The sequence below is a fragment of the Ooceraea biroi genome, chromosome 7, assembly GCF_003672135.1.
Source record: "Ooceraea biroi isolate clonal line C1 chromosome 7, Obir_v5.4, whole genome shotgun sequence".
Lineage (NCBI taxonomy): Eukaryota > Metazoa > Arthropoda > Insecta > Hymenoptera > Formicidae > Ooceraea > Ooceraea biroi.
Window position 1 is genome coordinate 10,868,996 of NC_039512.1, and position 26,098 is coordinate 10,895,093.

The window sequence follows — 26,098 nt, forward strand, 5'->3', positions numbered from 1 at the left end:
AACACGCCATTGTGCCTGACGGCGGAGCGTTTCCGTGGCAATACGACAGCACGAATTTATGTCACTTTGTCACTCGGGCTCGCACAACACCGTAACTGCCAGGGAGACGCGGTTAGCCTTGCGTCAAGTCAACTTACGCGGCAACCGGAGGGCGTTTCCGGCGAATTTATGTCAGCCGATATACTCGAAGCTCACGCAACACTCTCGCGCGAAATCTTAAGGGAAAGTTTCTCATTGTTATTCCACATTCGCGCTCGCCAGATAAACCTATGGCGCGCAATCAACGCTCGGCTCCTTTCGATATTTCAGCTCGCGGCAGATCCGCGAGATTATTCTCGTTAGAAAAATAAAGCGCGGGGATATTCTCAAAATATTTCCTGAAATCGCAGTGCGCTCTCAGAAACTCTTCAACTAAGGCGCTCCGTGTATGTTTCGCGTTCGCGCTGTCTCGCCTGACATCTCTCTTTGTAACATTCCGAAAAATATTGCTGAAAAATTTTCGAGATATACGGTTTTCGAAAAATCCTTAAATTCAACGCTCGATATTTTCAGATATTTCTCGATTCTCTTGTTTTTAATAATTCGTAATCGATGGTATTCTATAAGTCTAATCGATGTTCACCTCCCAACGATTTTGTCTTACTGTATTTAAGACATCAGTTTGAAAAATGAAGTATCGCCTGAGAAAGCAACTATGAATTCGAAATCAAAAAGTCAAATGTAAGAAGCGCCGGAAGCGCCGGGAATTGGGATACTTCTCATGCGTATACAGGATTATCGTCTACTTCCCGAAGGAGCCGAAAGTGAGTTGCGAGAGGGAGGAATTATATTTGACGTCGTTTAGAGATCCCAGCATCTCAGTCGATCGACGGAAATACGCAAGTTGAAAATGGAACGAGAACGTTGGCGTTACTGCACAGCGGGAATATTAAAAGGCTCCCTCGTCTCTCTTCGTACCGTAGTAAAATATGTTTCAATCATAATCCACCGATCCGTGGCTACGCAGTCATGCATTTTCGATTTTCCGCTTCGCTTCCGATCTTACGTGTTCTTTATCAGACGTGTTTCAGAACACCCGGGAAAAACTCTCAAAGGATCAAACAAATAAAGTAACATCGACGATTTAACAATTACCGAACGGAGCGAGAATTCGGGAACGGGAACGCGCGAGAAATCCGTGACAAGAATCTCGAGATTCGTGGAAAGTCGCGAGGTGGAAGGATCTCAACGGGTGTAATTTCAGGAGGCAAAAATTCCCCCAGAAGAGATCCTGGAGCCGAGACAGATGCGCGAGATGCAGGGAGATTTTTCAGGGCGCAAGCGGTCTGGAACAATTTCGCGCGATGCGGAAAAGCAGTCGTATCGCGCGATCGAATGCCAGTGAAAAGCGGAGATCTCTCAAAGTAAATTGCCGTAATCATTAAATATCTCATAATCTGCTCTTTGAAACAGCGCGGCTTCCTTCACCATCTCTTCCGTTACTCCTGCACCTGCTAATGGACACGTCAGTAACGAAATCTCGGAGCACGTCCTTTGCCTTTAATGACACATTTATCATCCCTTACCGGGAGCCTGCCGCTTCCGTGAAAGCTCCATTTATTTTTTAACGGAATGCAGAACAATCTAATTTTAAACGAACTCGAATACTTAAACTACACGATTTAATATTATAATAAGCAGCTATTAAAGTAAATTTACGATTTAAAAAAATGTGACCTGTTCGAGAAAATGCACGGGAACGAAAGCAAAACCGATCTTCGAAGCAAACCGAGGAAAATTACATAATATGATTTCCCTCGGCTCTTTTGTGAGGCGTTTTTCGAGTTCCATGTATCCTTGTGGTGACAGTGAGTTTCTCAAAAATCTTCCTAAAATTTTCCCGCGTGGAAACGCAAAAGCGGACACGACTGAAAGGTCACCGCGACGACGGGAAAACCCATTTACACACGGTAGCCTCAAAGTGGATTGCACTTAGCTGCTGGCATTCAAAGTGCAAAACGGACCAACCTCCAGACGGGCACGAAAGGGCGAGCGAACGAGGAAGGAAGGCGGTGCACGCAGGGGGTGAGTTTCGCTCGCTCGCGGCCGCGTACTTAAGTAAACTCCTCTCGCCCCCACGTAGGTCTCTAATAAAGGAATGCACTTAGGATCGTGCCTGTGAACGCATCAAACGAAGATTACCTCTCCATTGGAAGTGCCCGGAGGACTTCACGTCCCGTGAAACCAAGTTGCTTTTTGTCGATCCCTCCGAATTAAATAAACACCAAGTGTCTCAAGACTCCACGCGGAACGTGCTCCTCAATCGACAAGATCCTTTCCGAAACGCCTTAAAAGCCTTGTGGCTCTTAAAAAATGGAGATCACGTTTCGCAAAGCTGTAGGGAGACGGCTTCGCAAATATATATAATTTCTCTTCTTAATAAACGCGATATTAATACGATCTGGAAAAGAAGTTGCGTCCGATAGCTGCATTATACATGTAGTTCGAGTTACATCAAATTTACTCGAATGCAGGTGGCACGCCTACAGGATGTCCCACGGAACGTGATCTCCATTTTAATGGCAAATTCTCCGTTCACCTCGAAGTCGACATTTAGCAAAAGCGTCGAGGGAGGTAAACATCATTTGCCGCGCCGTTACAATTTTTAACATGGCGTGTCTTTAGCGAAGCTTAAAATTCCATCGACGTGCGCTTTTGAGACCAAACTTAAAAGGAAATTATATAAACGATAGGAAATTCATGCAAGATAAATTTTAATTTACATTTAATAGAAGAATTCTTTCAAATAGAGCGAAACGTGGATCAACGCGCACATAAACATCAAGATTTATTATACGATGCAAATCAAAGATCTAAGCGAGATTCCTATATGAAGATCGATATCCATAATAAAAACCCACTGAATCAGCTTTCTCATCTGAGATGCATTTTCTCTGGCAGCATCTGTTCTTATTTCGATCAAGCCATCCCCTATCCCTCCTCAATTCCGCCGCAGTTTACCTCACCGATATTTTTCTCAATTTGCCGTCAAGACTGCGACCGTAATCCACTTTCGGGACAATCGGGCCGTTTCTCTTCCTTCCGGAAGCATCCTCAATTATCCCCGAAAACTCCACCGACGCATCTCCGAAGCGCTGATAAAATTATCAATCTCCAGCGGCCGATAATGCGGCCGAAGAAGCGCGACGTTGTCGCGAGGGTATTCTATCTCAATTTTTAAAGGACACGGCAGAAGAGCTCCCTCCGCCCGCGCGCCGGAAATTATCGTACGTCCGACTTTGTCTTCGAGAGTCCGCGTCGTTATCTCTGCGCAACCTCAGCTGTTTTAATCCCAGATCGTTGCTCCGGTTCGATTGCGTCGTGTCGTTTCGCGCTATCATCCCGATTATTTCTTTGCCGAAATTATCCTCTTTGTTGCTTTAATTCCTCATCGGGTCGGTACGATTTAATACCCTTCAGTTATCTGTCTGTTTCATTAGCCCCGATATGTGTTTGCGCGCGATTCGAGATACGGGCGTTTATTTGCGATAATTAGCCGAATCAAACGACCGTCGCGCGGGAGGATGACGGGTGACGCCGATAACGGGCTGATAACGCGCCGATAACGGTAACGCGGCGACAACCGCGAGTCCCGCGGTTCGTCAAAAGTGCCCGATGCAGGTGCACATCTCGCGTGTCTCTAATTCGCAGCAACGGCAGCAATTTTTTTCCTCCCCCGCGCGCTCGCGCAAACTCATCCAATCTCGCGATCAATTACGCGCCGCGCTGCGAAATGGGGTGCAATCGAGTTTTCCCTTTTTTCCTCCTTTTGTCTCTCTTTTTTTTGTTCAGCTGCACGCGTCGGCTGATTCCGCGTATCGAGTGATAAAGGGACAGGAGCTCGTATCCCCGAACATTGAAAGTGTACGCATTTCGTGACTATTTGTGGATTCTCTTTGAAGTCACGTCTCGCGACAGAAATTTCCAAATATTTTCTCCCATCCGCGAGTTTTAAGCGATATTTTCGCGCCGCGCGCGCACGTGCGCAGTGAGAGGATTATCCCGCGCCCGGAAATAAAAGGTCCGGGAAATTAATCCTCCGTGAAGGCACACATACGCGTTGTTGCAGTCCATGCGCGTCGGGAGGATTATTATCGGCTGCGATTGCGATTGATAAGAAAAGCTTTCATCACGCGTGAAGCTGCTCGCATATTCCCTCTTTCCGTTTGGTTTGATTTATAACGACACAGGGATTACCAAGTGCGAGAAAATAACGGGATTTCGCGCGTTAATCCCGCGGCATAAAACGTTCGGATTTTTTTCATCGCGGTGCAATGTAGATTATTTCGAAATCGATTACAATTGGTAGAGGCAACTTCTCGTCACGTGTGAAACTTGCCAAATATTTTCCTCTCGATTCACTCGGTCTCTCGCATCAAACAATAAAAAGATCGTTAAGCGCAAGACAATAACCAGCTGTGGAATATCACGTTTTCCATTAGAGACATTAATTCAGTTTAACTGACTGATATCGCTCTGAAAAATCTGCCAATTAATAAACAAGTCTGCAATTACGATAAAATGTGCTTTCAAACGCACCTCGTGCACCCATTCAACCAAGCTGATAGTTTATGAGCTTATGCCTGATTAATTTATATATATAAATTAATAAATGACTATCGTTAATTAATAACTAACTGTTATAAATGGTAATTAATGGTAGTTATCGATTTTAGCACTCTAATGTTTTAACGAGATACATAATTCGCGCTATAAATATTATATCAAAACTGCCGTTATCACAGTAATTCTCATTATTAATTGATATGTTATATATAGATATATATATTAATATATCGAAATCTTTTGATCTTTATCTACTTTTTAGGAGCGCGGAGAGCACGGAGAGCAGCGTATCCTGCTCACGAACGAGCCTATCGGCGCAAGAGGACTTTGCGAGTCCCTGGAAGCAACGGAGAAGAGCGTCGACCTATAACGAAGCCCACCTGGAAAGGACGATCCAGGCCTTGGGCTCGCCCAAGACTCCCAGAAAGCGATCCTTTAGCTTCCACGAACAGTCGTCCTGCCGCAAGGGCGAGGATAACTCGACGACACGCAGGAAGATGTGCCAAGAGAAGGGTGGGCCGGAAGGACAGATAGCGCTACCGCCACCCTGCACATGCCCTTACTTCGGCGAAGCCTCGAAGAAACCGCCGGCTTCGGGCGAGATCGTCATCATTTCGAACGACACAATGAGGCCCATTGGCAACAGGGGCCTGGAAATGGCGCTTCCAGGTGACGTCACCAGGCCTGTTGTCAATAGAAACCTAGAAGGTGGTCTACTGGGCGATACGGTGAGGCCCGTCGGCAGCAGGAGTCTAGAAATGAGTCCGCTGGGCAGGAACAACAGTGCTAGGTCCACCGAGAGCAGTATCAGGGGTTACGAACATCCTACCCTGGCAAATTCCGTGGTCACGTGGCGTGGCGGAAGGCGAGGCTCCAGTCTGGGTACGTGACGATAAGCGGCGATGACGTGAACAACAACGCCAACTCTCGATTAGCTCTTTGATAATTGCCTCCGGGAAACTCTCCTAGCCATCGCGTGCCGCTAACGTCCCGCTAAAAATTGCGGAAGCGAGAGAGAAAGAAAGAGAAAAAGAGAGCGGAAAGCGAGCTCAGTGGGTAGTTAAGGTCGGGCCGGGAGAGAGGGGTAAAGTGAAACGGGGTGAAACTCCCCCGTTCTCGCTTCGATCACCCTCTTTTTGCGGCCTGGGGGAAAATGGAGAGATTCGCGTTCGTGGAGACGTGATTCATGGTCACGGGAAGCTCCCGATCATTGCCTTTCGAGGACTGCAAAGGATTTTCGCACGACTGATCCTAGAAGATTTAAGACTCGAGAAATTCGTCGGATTCGCGCGAATCTCCCAGATTTTTAGCGGAGATTAAAAGGAGTCTTCCTGCGGCCTTCAATCTAGAAGTCATTGAATTTTTCAATCTCCACGAATCTTGTGCGAATCTTCAAAGATTGAAACTCTCCGATCATGATCTAGAATTTTTTAGATCTAGATCAAGTGTTAAATCCTTGTCCTCGATCTTCAAACTAGCTACCTAATTCCAAGCTTAAATCTTGATCCCAATCTCCAAACTTTTCCTCGGACACCTAAATCCCGAAGTCTAAAAATTGCGGTACGGAAGCGCTCAGATTCTTGGATCCCACAGTCCTTTCGTAGAAACTTTCACATGGCTCATCGATTTTTTTAAGAACCAAATCTCTTGAATCCTTGCAGGTAGCACCAGGACCCTGCTGTCTGCAAACACGAGGGCGACGCCGCTACGACGCGCGGCGACGATGCGAGCGCACAACGGCGCGACGGGTGCAGGACTGACCTTAAGGCAGAGCAATCCATCGTCGCCAAACCTCCTGAGGTACACGGGTGGAGGCCAAGTACGCAGCCACCATTCGCGCAACAGCAGCGTAATATCTCGCAATAGTTCCCGCCACGGCAGGATCATCCGGCTCGAGCAGAAGGCGACCAAAGTGTTGGGTGTAGTGTTCTTCACGTTCGTGATTCTGTGGGCGCCGTTCTTCGTCCTGAACTTAGTGCCGGCGATCTGTCCCGACTGCGAGCGACGTATTGACCGCAAGATCTTCGACCTGGTCACGTGGCTCGGTTACGCCAGCTCCATGGTCAATCCAATCTTCTACACCATCTTCAATAAGGTTTTCCGCCAGGCGTTCAAGAAGGTGCTGCTGTGCAGGTATCGGAATCAGACGTGGCAGCCGGCTAGGTAGGCCCTGGGCCCCGGGAGACCGGGGATCACCGTCAGCAGATTGTAAATGACCGGAAAGTGACGACGTTGGCGAGGCGGAGGACCAAAGAGGAGAGCGAGAGAGAGAGATCTACCATGAGAACTGAAGCGAGAGAACTCTAATGGTGCTATTCTACTCGCGCGATTAGCTAATCCTGAAGCGCCGTAACGAGGATTCGGGTGCCTCGAATCCGAGTAACTCGAATCGATCTCACCGAGTTGAGCGACAACTTCTCTGAGAGAACCTCTATCGAATCTTCCTATTAGCGGTTCCTGTTAATGTTTCCTATTCAATAATAATTTGAATGAGCTGGTGATACTTTTTTTTAATCTCCCTGATAGCTCCTGTTAACGTTGCATATCAAATACTTCATCAGTAGTGTTTCGTATGGAATAGAATGTGCAGATATATCCTATTTTTTAATAATTTTATACGTAGATATATTTCTCCCATAACTCGATGGCGGAGCTTTTATTTCAATTAATTTCGATGACTCAGATTGGCAGTCGAAAAATGCTTTCATACGTATTTTGTAATTTAATTATTTTACTTATATTTTATACGTGATAATTCTTGCCTCTCTTAATATTTCACAAATTTTATTACTCCATTTTTCTAGTATTTTAATTTCATTATAATAAAACGGTTATTCTGATGAAATGTTAGTTTATTTGGACGCTATTTTATCAGAAATATTAAATTTTCTTTATCAATAGTATTTTTCAGACATTTTATATGCATTTAGAGCAATCTTGCCGATAGCCTAATCGCGCGAGGACTCGAAACGCGAGCGAACAATCCAACTAGCAATCTAATAAGAAGCTGTAACATAGTACCTCCAAGCACGCTTTGTGTAACCGCAGAATCACCTGATAAACTGTCCCCCAACTAATTAAATTCCCAATTAAATTCCCCTAATTAAATCCCGCATCGGAATATCGAGAAACTTGTACATAAAAACGAACGGCGTGCGTTTAGTTATAATTAAAAGCGTAGAATGCGTGCGTGCATGTGTGCATGCGTGCGTGTGTACGCGTAAATGTGTAAAAAGTGTAAGCTGTTAAAAATGACGAAAAGTGTGTCCCTGAGGATTTATTTCTGGCGAGCTCGCTGGAGCGAGAAGAAAGAACCCGAGTTCGACGGAACTCGCATTAGAGCGATCGAAAGACTCATTAAGTGGCGTTATACAGCGTCGTCAATGTATACGAAAGAGAAAAATGTTTCGAACGAAACAGCCCTCAATCCTATCATTGTTCCTGGCATGTATAAATTCGCCGCGCAATAATTAAAGAGATACGATAAGCTTCTTTCTATCACCCATCAATTACTCTCGCATGGACACGTGTACACACAATAATGTCCGATTACTTTATTATCCCCCTCGCACGACATGTTCTTTTGATAAAGATATTTAATGAATCCCCGTAAAAACTCGAAATCCCGTAGAATCCTCCTGAAGGGATCCCACAAATAGTTCCAGCTGCATTATTCCAGCGTGTAAAATTCCATGATATTCTTCCAAGAATTCCCAAGAGAATTGGACGGATCTCAAGATGCGAATGATGCACCTCGTCATGAATTCCGATATCAACGGTGATAAGATCGCGTTTTATGAGAATGCGATTACCCACGGGACTTGCCTACCTCTTTTTTTATTTACCACCCGTATCGCGACTCCGCAGGGTATTCAATTATATTGTTCATTAGACACGCGATCGTGATGCTGAAGACGCGAATCGTGAATACGTATTCCCGCGATCATTCGGACAGCGGAGGCAGAAGGTAAGTGGACGAGGATCGTGGTGGAAAGGGGTGCGGTGGACGGAAAGAGGAACAGGCAACAACGTGTCGTTTGCAAAAATGAAGACGCGAATTTGCGCAAGCGTGACAGTGCGGTCCTCGCACCATCACCGATACGCCTGTATTGTATCGAACCGGTGGCACTCGCGGAGTGCCAGCGTAGTGCGGATGGATGATGGACACGAGCGACCGTCCGCAGTAACCCTCGCTCTCTTGTCCCCTTTTTCACCCCCGTCTGCTACCACCTCCTTGTACCCATGCGTTGCCTGACCCCCGTCACTCCGCGTGAGCTTCCAATCAGAAAATCAATTGTGTACGTCGCCGTCACCCCGTTAATCGTCCGATCGATCGACCGTCGTCGCGCTAATTATTTAGTTTTCCGTCGTTGTTCGTGACCTATCCCAACAACGCTGACCCCGCGGCGCCCCATTCGAGCTATTGGCGAGCCGACAAGAAACCCCTGTTCCACCGAGTCGATCGCCCGCCACCCCTCTCGCGCGAGGGAATCGATCGACGGAGAACATGATGCTATAATTTGAACGCACGATCTATTTAAATGAATCACAGGTGTCAATGGTGTCGTTTGATTCCCATGAAAATTATTTTAATACAAAGATATCAAGAGGGCCTTCATATGAGTAAAACATTTTTCGATTTCTATTTTATTTGGATATCGATACACTTTTTAACGCTTTTGTCTAGTTTAATTTTGATTAATAGTTGCGAGATGTAGTGTTATATAATACATTTGTTTTTAATACAAAATGCGATTGATAAGAGAGATAATGATTTCGATGTACATAAAAGATTTCCTATTTGTTGCTCTCTGGCCTTTTATGTTATTTTATTTTAAATCTATATCTTATCTTAATTATTACTCATATATATATGTTCAAATGGAAATTAAAATTGGCAATGCGATTAGATACCGTTATCTTCGAAACGAGCGTGTCGTGCGAGATTAACTGACCCCACAAAGTCGCGACATCTGGATTCGCTTGAACCTGCAAACTCGAGGGAACCTCCCCTATCTGATGTTGCAGCCAGAACGGCATTAATTATACTCACTCATTAACGTGCATCGCAAGTTACGCCCTCCACGATAAGGCTCGCGATTGCATCCTCAGGATGCACTTGTCCTAAAGAAAGTGGAACTTTAGGAACTCAATTACCGAGATCGTTAAAGTCGAAAATCCAAATTGGAGTAATACAAAGTTAAAATAAGACGAGATATTTCTCATTATTTTAATGCGACGGCAAACTCGGGGTAATCTAGAATTAAAGCGACGACGTTCTTGGAACTGGAAGGGAAACAAAACTGGAATAAAATCTAATATTGATCTGGATTAAATTAATCGGATGACTATAAATTGGACGAGCGATGATTCTCCGTGAGAAAAAGAATTTAAGATCAAAGAGAAGCGCGAGATTTTTTGGGAGATTTATTCTACATATTAACGTGGCGTGCCAGCATGCCTCCCGATATTGTTCATATATTATTTCACCCAGCTTTTATTTCACCGCGCCTTCTTCGAGCGCGAGCACCAGCTTGAAGCGGTAATGCGAGGTCTCCCGCGGAATTAGCGTAATTGGCAATCTGCACAATTAGTCCGCGTCTCCCGTCGAAGGGAAAGACTAATCGTCGCAACCTCCGTGGGCTGAGTCGCCCATTAACCCTTAAACGGCACTCGGGACTGCCACTTGCTTCCGATAAAAATCGATAATTAAGACGTCGAATTCATCAAAATTAGGCTGACTAACGCGTGATCGTGACATCGCTATTAATCGCATTTAATCGCGGAACGATCGATCGATGGGAGATTAATCTGCGCGGTCGAAAAGGTGCGTTTGGTCACCCCCACGCGAGAATTAAGCTCCCTCATTCCCCATTTCGTCGGGTGGCAGAAACGTGTCGAGTGTTTCGCAAACAGCGAAAAGACAAATCGTACACAAGGCGGCCGTCGAGCGGAGCAAACACGAAGAGGAAGAAGCCCGTAGAAGAAGAAGCGAGTCGAGCCCTAACTCGTTCGAGTTGACGTTAATTAAGTCCTCAAGGGACGAGCACGAGTGCCTTGAGAAGGGCCGACCGATCACTCCAAGAAAGTATTCAGGAGTCGATCCTGGCGAAGCTAATGCGAAAATTTCGGGATTTCGATGTCACGGCATGTCTAGATAGAATGGAGAGACCAAAGAAAGAGGTAGGTGTGTGTGTGTGTGTGTGTGTGTGGTGTGTGTGTGTGTGTGTGTGTGTGTGTGTGTGCGTGTGGCGGCGGCGCGTGGTGGTGGTGTGTGTGTGTGTGTGTGTGTAGATAGATAGATAGATAAATAGATAGAAGGACAGATAGAGAGATAGAGGGAGGGAGAGAAGAAGATGCAAGCAAACATGACGTCCTGCGTTTTGCGGTTGCACGTATCTGGATGCATCCTGATGCACCTGGACGGCAAAATACATTTCGCAAACCACGACGCGGTAGAGATATGTATATATATACATATGTATATACGTATACATATTTTGGAGTATACATATATGTGTGTGTATGTATGTATAGTCATAGTTGGCATATAGGAATCACGCGGAGTACACGGGACTCGGTATATGAAGTAATTAAACTCGGCATTTCGATATATTAAATTACTGACCTCCCTAATAGGCGCTCATTAAAAGCCGCGTTCTTTAAACTGGGAGAAAAAAAAGAGGGAGTATCTTCCCGTAAAACAACCCTCGGATTAAACCGACGTTAAATCTGCCGGCTTCTTAAACGGCGCGACCGTGAAAAATTGTCGAGTTTTAGATTACGGGATTCCTGTCAAACCTCGGGATATATCTGGCGAAAGTTGGGACGAAACGTGGGGCAAGGACGTAAATTAGGAACTCCCTTCGTCAAAGTCGAAGATCGCACTTGAAACAATAGAGCCAGAAGGAGCGTGAGTGGATAAAGCGTGCAACGCCAACTGCTTCTGCAAGCAGAAACTGCAATAATTTATGGAGAGACCCGCAGGGACAGTGACATAACTGCTCCCGTGCCCCGTTAATCTATCGTAGGAAAATGAGGCGGCGAACTTGGGTAATCGGGGGATGCGCCGGTGGTGGCCGCTGCGTAACAGCGGAAAATGTTTTTCCGACGCTCGCACGATAAACTCGTTTTAATTAACGAGCGGATCTCCGCGTTAAAATACGACGTATTAAAGCGCATTATTTATGGAAGACGAAGCGCAGTAGCGGAGAAATAAACGCAACAACGTCCAGAGTCCCGAGGAAAGTTACTAAATCCTACTTTGCAGATTTCTCGACGGTCGTTGTGGGGATGCAATGAGCGGTGAGTTGAATCCTAAAACACGCCCTTCACAGAAATACATTAATTACAAGTGAAAAGCCTTAAAGGCATCTCTTCGAAGTTTGGAATCCGCAAAACGCAAAATGGGATTTCGAGGATATTGAAGTTATTTAAAAATCAAAATAACAGAGCAATTTTTCGCGCATATGTTTAAATAAAATTCTGTGGCTTTCACCGATGTTATTAATTTCTCTCGACGGGCGATTTTAACGAATCGTAAAACATTAATTATCATAAGCGTTAATGAGATATCCTGTGCTCGTTGCTGGCTCTTCCGCTGCATCTTCTCAATAATTTCTTCTCGATTTCATTGGCTGGCCTAGTTCTTTAGAAAGCTTCTGTAATTACGCGCGATTTTAGCAGATTTTAGCGCATCACCGCTCATGTCAGAAACCGTTAAATTTCCGTGTGGTGCCGCACGCGTAATTTTCCCGCGTAATTTTTATCCGCCGCCTCACGGTGGAAAGCACTCGCGTGCATTCCATAAAAAGGACATTAATGCCGCACTTACCGAGCCAAGCACGTGAATGAACACTTGACGACACTGCAAAGCGGGGAGGAAAAAAATCACGAGCGATCGCGCGAACGATATTAACATCAGCTCGTTTTAACGGACATCATCAATCTATTTCATGACCCGCGATGACGTATCCCGATGACGCAATTGATTGTCGAATCACGATTAAACATGAGATTAGTCATTGTCCTCGTTAATTAGTCGATTGGTCCCGACGAAATTAATCCCGCGACGAGTTATTACGGCGAAAGTGAAGAAAAAGCGCGCTCGCGCGAATTAATTCCGGCAGCGAAATATTAAAATCGGACGTCGGGTCTTCGGTGACTCTAAGCGAGGGATTATCGGGGGTTGCATCCTCCGCGGATCCGCTAATCCACCCCGCGGGATTTAAATGTCACGCGGAGATATTAATTCGCGCACACACGCAACAGCGCGACCATCCCCGTTTTGCTTCATTTTACCAGATAATAATCATCGTTTCCGAAAAGTGCTGAAGATAATTACCCGAGCCTTATTCTCGTGGACAGCTATACCTCTCCTCCACCCTCCCCTATCTCTTTTCCCTTTTTAATTAAGCTGCTTTTGCTCTTTAATTAAGTTCTTTCGAATTTTTTGTTTAAATGCCTTTTTCTATTTTATTAAAAACTCTCCCCATCTTGGCTGTGTATCGTTTACATTAGAAAGCACTCCGAGAGTCCACTCACGCGTTCCTAGATCTCCTTCCCGTCGGCGAAGATATCCCTAGTTTTCTCGAAATTAATTTACATACGGCCGCTGATTAAGACGCTGATTAAAATCGAGATTAATGGATCAAAGGTAGGGCACTTTCCTTCAGGTCCTCGCCGCTGCTTATTATCCTAATACCCGGCGAATCCTGCCCACTCGACCCCACGTCCTCGCATAATCCCACCGGGAAAGCGGCAATCTTCGCGAGCAAAATCTCAACAATTTCACAAAGCGACCTAAGTTATCATCAATTTATTTAACGATAATATTCAATACGACATATCGTTCATTCTCAGCGAGGGTTCATGCTCAGTTCTTTTCGTATTAAAAGTTCCATATAAAACTGTGTGCTTTACGTGAATTTCTTTTAATTTACTTTCTCATGATTAATATGACTGGCCAAGATGCTCCGTATAGCGAAATCTTTATTGACAATTGATCCATTGGTCCATTTGTTTGGATGTTGGAATTTAATCGCCCGCCGAGCTCCGGAAAACCGAAGAAAAATGTTTTCCAGGCTCTTCGAGCTCTTTATTAGACCGACCGAGATGTACATCGCAGACTCAATACAACCAACAATTTCCCGAAGTCATAAAAGATAGTCGTCTTGAAATTAAATTTCCTCGATACGGATTGGAAGCATCACCTTTAAAACATTTATTTGACAAGAAAACGATTAAATTCATCGTGTTTCTATTTTAATTCCACTTTGGTGTCACAATTTCCAACGAATCTCATCGGTTAAGTCTCGGGTTCGTTTCAATTCCATTAGAAAACTATCTCTCTTTGTTCTTTAGTTTGATATAACATTATTGTTTGCACGCGACTCAATCTATCAAAATCCTCGACGATGGAAAAAGTTTCTGCTTTCCGGAGCGATCGGTGATCTTTTTCGTTTCTCGATCAATATTTCGGCACAGCATTTTGCATGAAATGGGACCGGCAGTGCGACGTTTCGTTCATCATGATTTAGCAGAACGCTGATAGGAACTGCGATATATCACGCGTGAAAGGGTTAAAATGCAGTCGAGAACGTGTGCAAGGTTGGGGGCAACAACAACAAGCTGTCCCGCGATCAATAATAGTGTACGCATTCGGACGGATAAATAGCGATCAATTGCAGGCCGTTGCCATAACCGCGTTAACGATTACATCGCGAATTCCGGGAATCGCGCGTTAATTGGCCACGATTGCACGTTCAATTACTCGCTTTGTCCAAAGCGCGCGGATGCGCCCGCCCGCCGATGCGCACCGTTTACTGCATCGGCCGCCGCACTTAGGAGATAATGCGGGAAACAAGCTATGTTAATAATTAATAATTATAACGGCGATATTCACTTAACTATTCACTTAGCGACTGTGACTAACGCACCGGTAGCAATATTGCAGCTGCAAAGAAAACCGGACATTATCAGAAGATTCCATCGCGACTGATTATCAGGCGCGATATGCCTCGATACCATCTGTAAATAATAATAATAATTATTATTATTATTGTGCCGTTAAATCGAATCTAGATGAAGCCGCAACTGAATGGTCGCTGCAAAATTAATCACCCCAACGCCCGCGCCATTAATTTTAGCGGTCATAATTGTTGCTGCACCGCTCAAATGAACGCACGGAATAACGCAGCGGTCGTGAGATACGCGAAACTGCACTTGAAAAATTATTTATTAATCGATAGTTCCGACGTTTCCGTGCATGCTCTCGCCGCACGTACCTTCGGATAATTATGATCATGAGATAAAACAAGGGAGTAATGAAAGGAAATGCAACGCGCGCGATCGTTGCATCGTTTGGAATACTTGGCACGATATTCCGCAATCGACCTCGTTATCTCCGCTTGCAATATCTTGCTGTGCAATATTTTCCTTCTCGTAACATCTCATGATCTCCTCTTGAAAAAGGAAAAACAAAATGCTAGTCAATGCAACGATGCAGTTGAGTAATCAGGCATTATTCAGTGGCGATTGGTGATTATGATTGTCACAAGCGGGCGAGATTATGATAATCCAGTGATTGCAAAATGCACGGGTGTGAATTCGTGTATTGCGGTATTAATCGCGGGTTTCAAAGCGATTGTGAATCACTCGGGCGACTCTTTTGTGAACATAAAACGCGCCATAAATCCGCCATAAATCCCGAAACGCGCTCTTAATCTCGTTTTGTTAAATCGTCGCTTATAAAAGTGTCAAGCTTGGAAACTAAGTGCAAGCTTCAAATTAACTGTCACTTTCATTACATTTAATTAGATACGATTCGAAATGACAATTATCGCGAGTAACGTGTTGGCGAAAGCAAATACCGCGAAATATTCCCGCAGGGTCTCTCTCTCAAATATTAATTAATTTCATTAATATTGTTTTAATTACTATTGAAACATTATTCTTTAACAAATAAAAAATTAATTTAACGTTCCGCTATTTTATACTCTCACTTTTTTTAAATAGAACGGAACACAGGAGTAAGTAAAATATACTAAAACCTTGCAGAGGAAAGATGAGTAATCATAGAGTGATCAAGTCTGAGATCAAAAGGGTGTATTTAAGGGTCAACGGAATATGCAGCAGGAATGGAGAAGGTGCAGCAAAAAGCGGGACAAAGCATTCAAAGGGTTGGAGATTAGCGTGGAAAAAAAAGGGGCGAAAAAGAAAACATGTGACCTGAAATTTGAATGATGAGAACCGCTAACCCGTGTATTGTCCGGGCATTAATTGGAAAGGACGAACGAGGGGGATTAAACCAGAGAATCTCGCGAAGAAACGAGTGGGAACGTCAGGGATGAACCTAAAGGATTTCTGGAAATCGACGAAATGAGAAATGAGATTTTGCTGAGCCCCGTAAAAATACAGAAAGATTTAACACGATTTTCGCAAGCTCTCTCAGAAGATATTGAAAAATAATTTGCGCGTGGCTCATCTAAACTTTTACAAGTTTACGAAAATATGATCCGTCCCTCATGATGGAGATCCGACCCTGATGAGAACGCGGATAAACCCATCAAAGAGTTGCAACATGAAATAGAGTCGTGCTCTCGGTCCGTCGATCTGGGGAGATGAAGATTATTGATCCTGCCTACCTACATCCTCCTCTTTGTTATGCGACATACGAGACATTGCGGGCAAAGGCTCGTCCGTTGATGAAAGTCAGATGGATTTATGTCCATTTGAATTTGAATTTGCTGTGTAATGAAATGAACAGATCCGTAAATAAACCGCAAACCGATTTCCATCGGTGGCGGAACGATGATTTATTCCATGGGGAATCCCCGAATCGACTTGGTATTCCAATTAAGAGGTTCCCGTTCTTTTATCGATTATCTGGATGGATCGAGTCCCCTGCCGAATAGATAAGAGATAAAGCGATTTGCCTTATATATCTATCGAAATCTCGGTCATCGCACTTGAACTGAGAGCCTCCAGCACAAATTGGCTATTCTCCATCTAAAAATCGACGCCGTAATTTGAGATCAGGCTCTCAGGTATTCATAAAAATTTTCCATCAACCGACAGGAAAGGAAAACGTCATGTTCTTTTTGTGCGACGAAATCGGGCTTTCTTTTTTCGGCTAATAAAGACAGATTCCATCTACTTCTTTCACTCGGTAAGATAAAGACCTCGCTGCGCTCGATAAAAGTTTTTCCTTTCGTTTCCTTTCGCGTCCGATAAAATAGGATTTCATATCTTCCTGCCTTTTGCAAGAAAATTAACTGATCTCACACTTCTCCTCTTGCCTTAATTAAATGAGATCACTTTTGATACTACAAAGCAGGATGCAATATCGGACTTGGCGATAAATATCTTACACTCGATATTAAAAGTTACAGAGAGCAAAACCGTTTACGTGTCGACGAGTAGAAATCGTCGGGAAAATACACACAAACCAAAAGGGAGAAGCAGTTGCGAATTCGGTAGACACCTCGGCCGGAATCGCAATACAATCCTACGTACTTCTTGCCGAGCTTGAAAGAGCTCGCAGATACTTATCGCAAACGACAAAACTGGGAAAGCGGAAGCGATGTATGCGCGAGAAGGAGGAAATAATGCATGTCTCTCGCCACTATCGCGGATGCGCGAACGGGAGACCCCTTTTTCCCCGGCAATTGTGTTCCACGAGTCCTGTCGAGACCGTGGAAACTCTGGCTTTCATTGCCTACCGCCAACGCAATACCGCACCCACCCCGTGGGACGAGCATATTTCCAACTCGGGTCTCGTTTCATAAAACTGCAAGCCGTGTAATGCGAGACGACGCGACGCTACATTAAGAGCCGAGTCTGGATTTCTTCTTGTCAATCCGGAGGCAAGAATAGCAAGGACGAGTGAGCGAGAACGATTAAAAATCCCGTGAATGAAAGACGAAGATATTCATTGACGTAAAATTCGAGTTAATTTACAAGCTGCGAACTACAGCGAAGTAGAGTCTCTCGGTCACGCGCGGATAAGAGCCATGGGAAATTAACTCGCGGATCCAGATTGGCTGACGAAGCACAAAAATCGCCGACTTCCTGATAAATCAAGCTTGCCCGAGTACAGCTTTGAGTAATATTTTTCTAAGTGCCCACGCAAAGCGGATTTTAATCTCGGTTGCAGAACAGCTGCAGCTCATGCGTGTAATTTGCGACTAATAAATGAAAAATAATATCACCGAGCTGAAATTTTCTCTTGTGAATATTTCAATTCCGCAAAAGAGAGGAAGGGAGAGAGAGAGAGAGCAAAAAGAGAGGAAGAGAGAAAAACTACACTTTCGCGGAACACTTCTCCCCCGACACCCCCGAGTTCTCGAGAGCGCGCGCTTATGAGGATCTGGATTCTCAGGAACCCGCAATTTCAATGCGGAGAAAAGGGACGCGATGCAGAGAGTTCGCGCGATGTATGACTTATTCAATAAGTCGGCCTCTATTCATCGCGGCCACCTTACAAAGGGTAACCGGCAAGATCTCGAGGGAGAAGAAGGAGAAACGACGAGCGCAGGGCCAGGCGCGAGCGAGAATAAAACGAGCGGCGGGAATAAGAACGCGTTGCATCATCCAAAATTAATCGCGGAGTGTGGCTGCACGCGACGAACAAAGCAAGCAAAGCCAAACGAACGTGACTTGTGTGCGATGTGTTCCAGAGTCCCAGATGTTCCGGGCTCCTCCGCGCGGATCCTCTTCGCGAACTCGTTTCTCAGCCTGACGCTTCGCGAAGACGCGAGGAGTTCCTCCATTCTTCTGCAGTCTTCCCGATTCGCGCACGACCGAGGATCCAATTCTCGAAAGAATCTCGCGAACGATTAAACGCCGAAACTGTCACGCTCCGCTCGAGAGTTCGATATCACAAATGCACATGCACGATTTTTGATTTCTTTCTCGCAAAAGAATATAAATATATCTATAAGGTATATTTATAAGAAATTATATATAAGATACATAATTTCATGTAATTATTCTAGAGTTATTATGAGAAAAAAGATTAGAATTCATCAAAGAGAAAAAATCGTATTGGCGCGATTTTTCTCTCCCTGCTTGAATGAGATCCCTTCCGGCGAATTACAAATCGTTCAGAGGGGTAAATTAGCTAATTATTATAATTATCGGTCAATTCGACGGTTGCAATCAATCGTGTAACCGCATCGGTCACATCGTGGTTCATTGTTGTGCATCGTCTGCCGAACAAACGCAACATTTGTTTGGACAACATCGATTTTGTCGACGCAATTGTTGTTTTTCTCCCCTTGTCAGATCTAAATTCGTATTCCAGTCTCGAAACAAATTTTCAAATTTTCATGTTCTTTGAAGCCTCTCACTGCTTTAAAACGGGAACGCTTCCACGCGAGGAAAAGCATAACAGAAAGAAAACAACAAAAACCGTGCCCGAATTTCATCTGGATTCGTTTCGAGCCGGAGAGTGGATGAATTTAAACAGTTGCATGCGGTTGCAGTTGAAATTGGTTAAACGGAATGCAAATTTACGCTCGCACTGCGATATTCTCATATTTGTTGTCTCATGTTAACAATTTCAAATCAACTGTCAACCACACACAGCTGTTTAAACTACATATATGTTTGCCGACGTCACTCCCGCCTGCTCTTGCACGGGTCTTCAGATGATCTCGAAAAAGATCTCGTATCTTCGCGAAGTAATCGACAATTGATGTCTGTGAGAGCGCAAATGCACGACTAAATAAACTCACTTAGAGTTAAAACATTCAACAGAAGAAATGAGACGTGAACGGCAAAATAAAAGGAAGACGTCAAATCGGACACGCTGCTCGAATAAAGCTTCGAGAGAAAATTCAACGGACGAGACTGCATCCCTGCCGATCAATTAGACCTTAAACAGAATTTCGATTTGAAGCTTCTATTCTATGAATTGAATTGCACATCGCAAGAAACTGCATTCAAGTGCACTGAAAGGTAGAAAAGTGTCGAGGAAAAAGTCGCTTCCGTGCCGCCTGCAGGAACGACGATCAAGTGACTATGGAGTGATCACGGGACCTTCACGTGTCCTTCGAGGCGAGAAAATAATTAGTGCCGCGCTTCATTAAAGCCATTATCGCGGAACGCCGACACTGCGTCATCAAAAGTCGCGTGCAAACAATAATATCGTCGGCACTATCTCCCTAAGTGAAAAAAAGCACTTTTATTCATTTTTTCCGCGCACTCGCCGTCTTATAAATAAGAACGTACCGAAATATCCTATTGATCGCGATAAGATCGCGTGGGACGATCAGTTGACGTGCATTAGTACAAATTGTACTCCCACATCGCTGTCGGCGAAATTTTTTACGTATTTGCTTCCCGGCACGCGTGTCGTCGCCGCACTCGTGGAGCAGATTAATCGCCACGTGTCTTAAGGGGGGAGCCTGCTTTAGAACGCTGAAAATAAGGTATATTTTACGAATTGTTTTTGGAGAAACTATACAGCGGATCATTATAAAACTTTTATGCATTTATTAGTATATGTTTAAAGATAAAAAAATTATTTTTTTATTTGAATATATCGCCTGTAGAGTTCGTCCTGGAGAAATCTTAGTGCAGCCGCGTCGCCGGCATTGCAAATTGGTGAGCATTCTCCTGCCTCCAAATTTCGTCTAAACTGAAAAATTGAAATATCTTCTCGTTATTTATGAATTCCCATCGTCGATGAACCAAAGAGAGAAGAAAAAAGTTGAAAAGTGCCAAAATGGTGGAGTTTAGAACACAAAAGTACGATTTTTAGGCAAAGTTTTTGAACTTTTTCATGCAGAAATAATTGTTTAACTTAATGTTTTTATGAATATTAAAGGTTCATCGACGATGGGAATTCATAAATAACAAGAAAATATTTCAATTTTTCAGTTTGGATGAAATTTGGAGGCAGGAGAATGCTCATCAATTTACAACGCCGGCTGCACTAAGATGCCTCCAGGACGACCTCTACAGGCGATATATTCAAATAAAAAAATAATTTTTTTTATCTTTAAACATGTACTAATAAATGCATCAAAGTTTTATAATGATCCGCTGTATAGTTTCTCCAAAAAAATTCGTAAAATTATACCTTATTTTCAACGTTTTAAAGCAGGCTCCCCCCTTAATCCCCTGACACGCCAGCATATCATCATTATCATCGAACTATGATCGATCGATTGCTTCTCGATTCAATATCAAGTATAGATTTAGTACACGTTCGAGATAAAAACAAAGGTTCTTTCTTCTCTTAAAGTTTCTCTCCATTTTACTCAATATCATGACGGAAGAGATTATCTTTGGATGGTTGAGTCAGCCTGGCGATTGCCTCTCGATTCAATATTAAGTATAGATTTAGTACGCGTTCAACAGTACACGTTCGAGATAAAAAAGTTTCTTTCTTCTCTTGAAGTTTCTCTCTATTTTACTCAAGATCATGACGGAAGAGATTGCTTCGATTATCTTTGGATGGTTGAGTCAGCCTGGCACAGGGTAAATGCGATTTCAGACCAGATTCTCGGGGCGGTTAAAAGAGTCGGGAGCAGCGGGTCCCAAACGCGCAGAATTTTCGTATTCTTCGGCTTTACTGAATCCACTTTGTGGGATTAGATAACTTTACAAAGGTACTCACCGGAACAGTAGAAAGCCCAGACCGGTAACCGCGGCCCGTCGGACGTCATCGTTAACATCAGAGACCTGTTGGAAAAGAACGGGAGAAAATTGTAGCTGCGATAATCCACGGGAGAACCGACCTGCCTTCTCCACCCGACTTGAACTTGACATAAAATCGTTCTACAAGTGAATCAGAGTCGAAACGATCAACTGCAATCCCTGCGTACGATATACGCAAACTACTTCAAGATTAAAAATTTGAGGCTTTCGCGTAGTTGCTTATTGCGATTGAATTCGGCTCTTGGACTCTGGAGCCGCACTTTATTGCCACTTTAACTCTAACGTTTCGTTAAGCATTCATCAAGCAACCTGATATCCGACATGTTGCAAGATTCAGGATTTCTCGCGCGAGTTTATCAATTTTTATATCCAATAATAATTTATCTTCCTAACGAAATAATCAATATCGCGCGGTACTTTTTTTTCGTTTTTTCAAAATCATTTCATACATTTGCAACATTTTCAACTATGCCAATCCGGAAAAAAATATCACTAAAACGAGATCCTCGCGGAGCAGTAATAACGACGATGAAATCGCAATAAAGCGGTGACAATATAAATCGTGCGAAATAAAAAACTAAATAAATCGAGCGAGCGAGCGAAATGGCGGACAATAATGTGGACGGGCACGCGATGTCTATCGATGCGCTTGAAGTCGAGGTACTCACAGCGACGTGCAGGAGCTTGCGGATGGCCTGGTTGTTGCCAGTGCCGCAGTAGGCCATCGCCAGGGTGTACATGCCGCTCCTACGCAGGATCGGGTCCTTGTCGGCGCACAGAGACGTCACCAGGGGATCGGCCTCCTCGAGACGGCCGTACATCGTGAAAGCGATGCCGACCGCGAGGCCCCGCAGGATTTTCTCGTGTTGTGTCTCCTGGGCGTACTGCAAAAAGCAGAGGCACCGCAAAAAATCTCGATGATCGAATCCATAAAACTGCGCTGCAAGGCGGAGATATCTCTCCATTACGGCGACCATCAGGATACGGTAAACGTGATGGTATCACGCTACATCGCTCCGCGACAGGCGATGTCGCCGTCGACGACATTGCATGCGCATAAATATGCAACTGCACGTGCCCGCTTGGAGTATTAACGAGTAATTATTGTTCAGCTGATGGAGAGTCGTGATAAAAATTTGTGAGCCGAAGGTGCCCCCTGGAGGTGCCAATTATTCAGCTTGGTGTCTCATGTTAATCATTCTCGCAGCTTTACTTGGTAAAATCCGAAAATACTTGGTAAATTCGTGAAATTATCGCTCGTTTAAAGGACCGAGTGATTCGCGTTAGATTAGGTCTCGCAACGTATTTGCAATTAATGCGCCGTTTTTTGCGTCCGGCATTCGAGTTCGAGATGCCGTACGTTACTTAATCACAGCCGCTGGGATACATTATCGAACCCGTAATAGGTAATTCGATTATGCCGACCGACTAGTGGCAAGTTATGATTCGTTTAGCATCGACCTGCTGTTGCCGTCTGCTACTACTGCTAGTGTTGTTGTTGCTTACAGTGGCCGGCAGCGATGGAAGTTGAGACCTTTCGGTGTACGTGCAGTCTACGAAACAACTGTCTCTAGGAAACACCGAAACTGAAATACGACCGGCTGTTTTGGGAAACTCCGCAGATTAATGTGCGGATGGCGTGCGAAAAAGTGCGGCGGAATCGTGCCTTCATCGCCCTTGTTCCAAGCCGAAAACTTTCGTCGAGCAGCGATGAAAAGACTAGCGTAGCTCCTAAAAACACCGTCCATCAACACGCCACGGATCTCCGAATAACGGTTTCATAATCCGTCCTTATATTAAGATCATCTTAAGATATAAATAAAGCCTCCTTACTGGAGAGCTAATAGGTATTTTAAGATTATACTCAAGACTATTTTAATATAAAAATGAATTATAAATACTGCCCTTTAAAACTCGGTGAAACATTTCATCAATCGATAGAAGTGTATCTCGTAACATCAATTTCACCACCGATTCATATTCGTTACGCAATTTCGTGCGATCTTAATTTATTCGATTATACATATTGATTGGCGTTGATCGAATCTATTAATAGATAAATCTGCTTGTGCGAGTGTGAACTTCCGCGGAATATCGAGAGAATGCGAAATTCTTAAATACTCCGTAAAATTCGACAGGAACATTTCATAATATCATACTTTGACGTAATATTCATATCATAACACTCGATATCAAACTTGGTCAATATTATCTGTTGCATCGCAGATTAAAAACATGCCTGCTCTCATTATCGGTTAATATGCACGTAAATGTTATCAGCAAGTTCATCAGCGCTCGCCATTTCTCGATAAAAAAAAAACGCTGATCTTTCTAGCTCAACTGACGCACGATCTAATTACCCGTGTTAATTGATATCCGACTGATAATACATTGACGGCTTATCGTCCGCATCGAGAGTGAATTCCAGCCGACGCACTATAAAAGAAACGCCGAGCGAATCGTCGTCAGAATCTTCTACGACTCGTCTGAGCCTTCGCAGAGATGGTTTTGCAAGCGTTCGCACTAAGTACGTGAGAGATAATTATCTGTTCAAACTCGCTGCGTATTTACGCATTAAGAAAAGAAGCGTTACATTTTGATCGTTAAAATATATATTTTATAGTTGCGTTTTTGTGATGAAAAGAAGAATTGTTCTCGAAGTCGTTCCCGCATTCGTGAGAAAGATATATTTTTCTTCGATCCTCCCGCGTTTGTTTGCTCACAGGACAGTCGCGTAATTCCGTTACGAATATTTATTTCCGTCCCCTGAAACACCACTTCGCACTTCAATGAAACATCTTTTGCGCGGTTACAGTTTACCCTCCGCTACTAGCGATGCTCGCGTCCAACTCCAACTATACGATTTTCGCGGACGAACGAGGAGCACTGTACGTGATCGACATCAGCGAGCCCAATGTTCTCACGCAAGAAGATCAAATCGAAATCATCCAATCGAGTCTGAAAACCTCTTTCTATCTGTACACACGGTAAGCATGTCCAAAGCATGTCTGATCGCAGAATTGCGAATGAGAATCGTCGCCTTTAATATGGGAAATCGATTTCTTTAGGGATAATCCAGAAGACAAACAGCAATTATTTATCGACGACTTGGATAGTATAAAAAACAGCTATTTCAATCCTAACAATCCCACTCGCTTTGTCACTCATGGATGGAAAGGAAATACAGACGCGGGATCAGCTCCTCTTCTAATTCGAGACGGTAAGACTAACTCTACTTAAATCGCTTAAATCGCTTAAAACTTCAATTACTTCTGTCTGGATGTACACTTCTTGCTTCTTTTCATTTTAAAATTCCTGAACCTTTGGATCGTTCAAAGTTGTAAAACTTAATTTAAGTTCACGAAATGCATAAATGTCTTCACGGTGCACTGCGTCTCGGCATGACTAATTTCTGTCTTATCAGCGTCCTCCCTTTGTGAATGTCCTTAGCGTATCTCAGCGTGGGCGATTACAACGTCATTCTGATCGATTGGCGAGAAGCGGCCGGCAGTCTCTTGTACTGGAAAGTCGTGAAGAGCGTGCCACTCGTAGCGGAACACGTGGCCGAGCTGATTGACCTTTTGGAAAGCAACATGAACTTGAATCCTGCCACGACTAGAGTAGTAGGACACTCCTTAGGAGCTCACGTCGCCGGTCTCGCCGCTCGCTTCGCGAAGAGTGAGATGGCCGAAGTAATCGGTGAGTTCAATAAAAATCATTAGTGCAAAACTAATCAACTAATTCAGAAATAACAAGTGACTTATGAAAATAATAACACAATAAACTTTCACAATCCTCTCAAAGGATATTGATGATATTACAAATAATAACAAATTTGGAATAAAATTAGATAACTTTTACAGCTTTTGTGAAATACTTGGTAGTTGATTCGGCAATTTTCAATAAACGGTTTCTATCAGAAGGAAACTAAAACCGAGATTCGAATTCACAGCCCTGGATCCCGCGAAACTCTTGTTCGATTCCAAAGGACCGGGAGAAAGGGTGGACAAATCAGACGCGAAAGCAGTCCAGGTGATTCACACAAACGCGGGCCGCCTGGGCATGGAGCAAGAAATCGGCGATTCCGATTTTTACCCGAACGGAGGCACGGAACAGCCAGGCTGCGGTTGGATCGGTAAATAAGCCTCGTCGCTACCGCGATCAACATCGCTTGTTGACTCATTAGTTAACGAGCTAATTGAATTGCAGAGATCGGATGCGCGCATTCGAGATCCTTCCTGTACTACGCCGAGTCCATCAGGAATCCGACAGGCTTCCGCGCCGGGGAAGTGTTCATGGGTGGACCGGTCATCGACTCAAAGTAAGTACACTGTAAGCAACTCGACTTAAGCAACCTTAAGTAACTACCCTTAAGCAACTCGAAAAGTTGAACAGACAAAATTGAAGCGAAAGACAAACTTCGAAAGAGCTCTCTTTCATTTTCCGCTTTGAAGCAACGTTTCTTCTCTTGGATATGTATATTCGCCCCTCACTGAGACACGTAACACCGTCTTTTCTTCCTTTTCCCGTTCTGTTTTCTCCCATTTCCCTTAATTGTTTGCGACGTTTGGAAATATCAACCACCGGCGCGGAAACTTTTCACGCTTTTCCTCGCGCAAATTAGTCGAGACGCTAATTAATCTATTTGCGGTTTCTGTGAATTTCAGCGCGAAAGGAAAATACATTCTGCAGACCAACAGCGAAGCGCCGTATGCACTCGGATGATAGGCGTTAACGTTTTATAATTTTTGTACTTTTTTACATTGCTGTTTATTAGAAATAAATATTTCTTATAAAAAAACATCTTGCTAGTATTACTCAAGTG

The 26,098-nt window shown here is 44.0% G+C and overlaps 3 protein-coding genes across 7 annotated transcripts in view; 2 read left to right on the forward strand and 1 right to left on the reverse strand.

The window, feature by feature from the left end:
- Positions 1 to 8,614, forward strand: part of LOC105279876 (alpha-2A adrenergic receptor) — a 41,008-nt gene extending 32,394 nt beyond the window's left edge. For all 5 annotated transcript variants that reach the window (XM_026970907.1, XM_026970906.1, XM_026970905.1 and 2 more), the window contains 2 exons: positions 4,868 to 5,487; positions 6,267 to 8,614. In XM_026970907.1, the coding sequence (XP_026826708.1) occupies positions 4,868 to 5,487; positions 6,267 to 6,772 (1,126 nt within the window). In that variant the 3' untranslated portion in view covers positions 6,773 to 8,614. The remainder of the gene's footprint in view (positions 1 to 4,867; positions 5,488 to 6,266) is intronic.
- Positions 1 to 26,098, reverse strand: part of LOC105279879 (26S proteasome non-ATPase regulatory subunit 1) — a 39,218-nt gene that overhangs the window by 8,381 nt on the left and 4,739 nt on the right. The window contains exons 9-10 of the mRNA XM_026970904.1: positions 21,942 to 22,157; positions 21,233 to 21,297 (exon numbers count right to left, since the gene is read on the reverse strand). Coding sequence (XP_026826705.1) covers positions 21,233 to 21,297; positions 21,942 to 22,157 — 281 coding nt within the window. The remainder of the gene's footprint in view (positions 1 to 21,232; positions 21,298 to 21,941; positions 22,158 to 26,098) is intronic.
- On the forward strand, positions 22,166 to 26,076 carry LOC105279878 (pancreatic triacylglycerol lipase). Its single transcript, XM_026970910.1, has 7 exons — positions 22,166 to 23,800; positions 24,089 to 24,260; positions 24,342 to 24,493; positions 24,724 to 24,972; positions 25,226 to 25,408; positions 25,483 to 25,594; positions 25,941 to 26,076. Exons 1-7 carry the CDS (start codon positions 23,776 to 23,778, stop codon positions 25,996 to 25,998), a joined length of 951 nt encoding a protein of 316 aa, XP_026826711.1. The 5' UTR covers positions 22,166 to 23,775; the 3' UTR covers positions 25,999 to 26,076.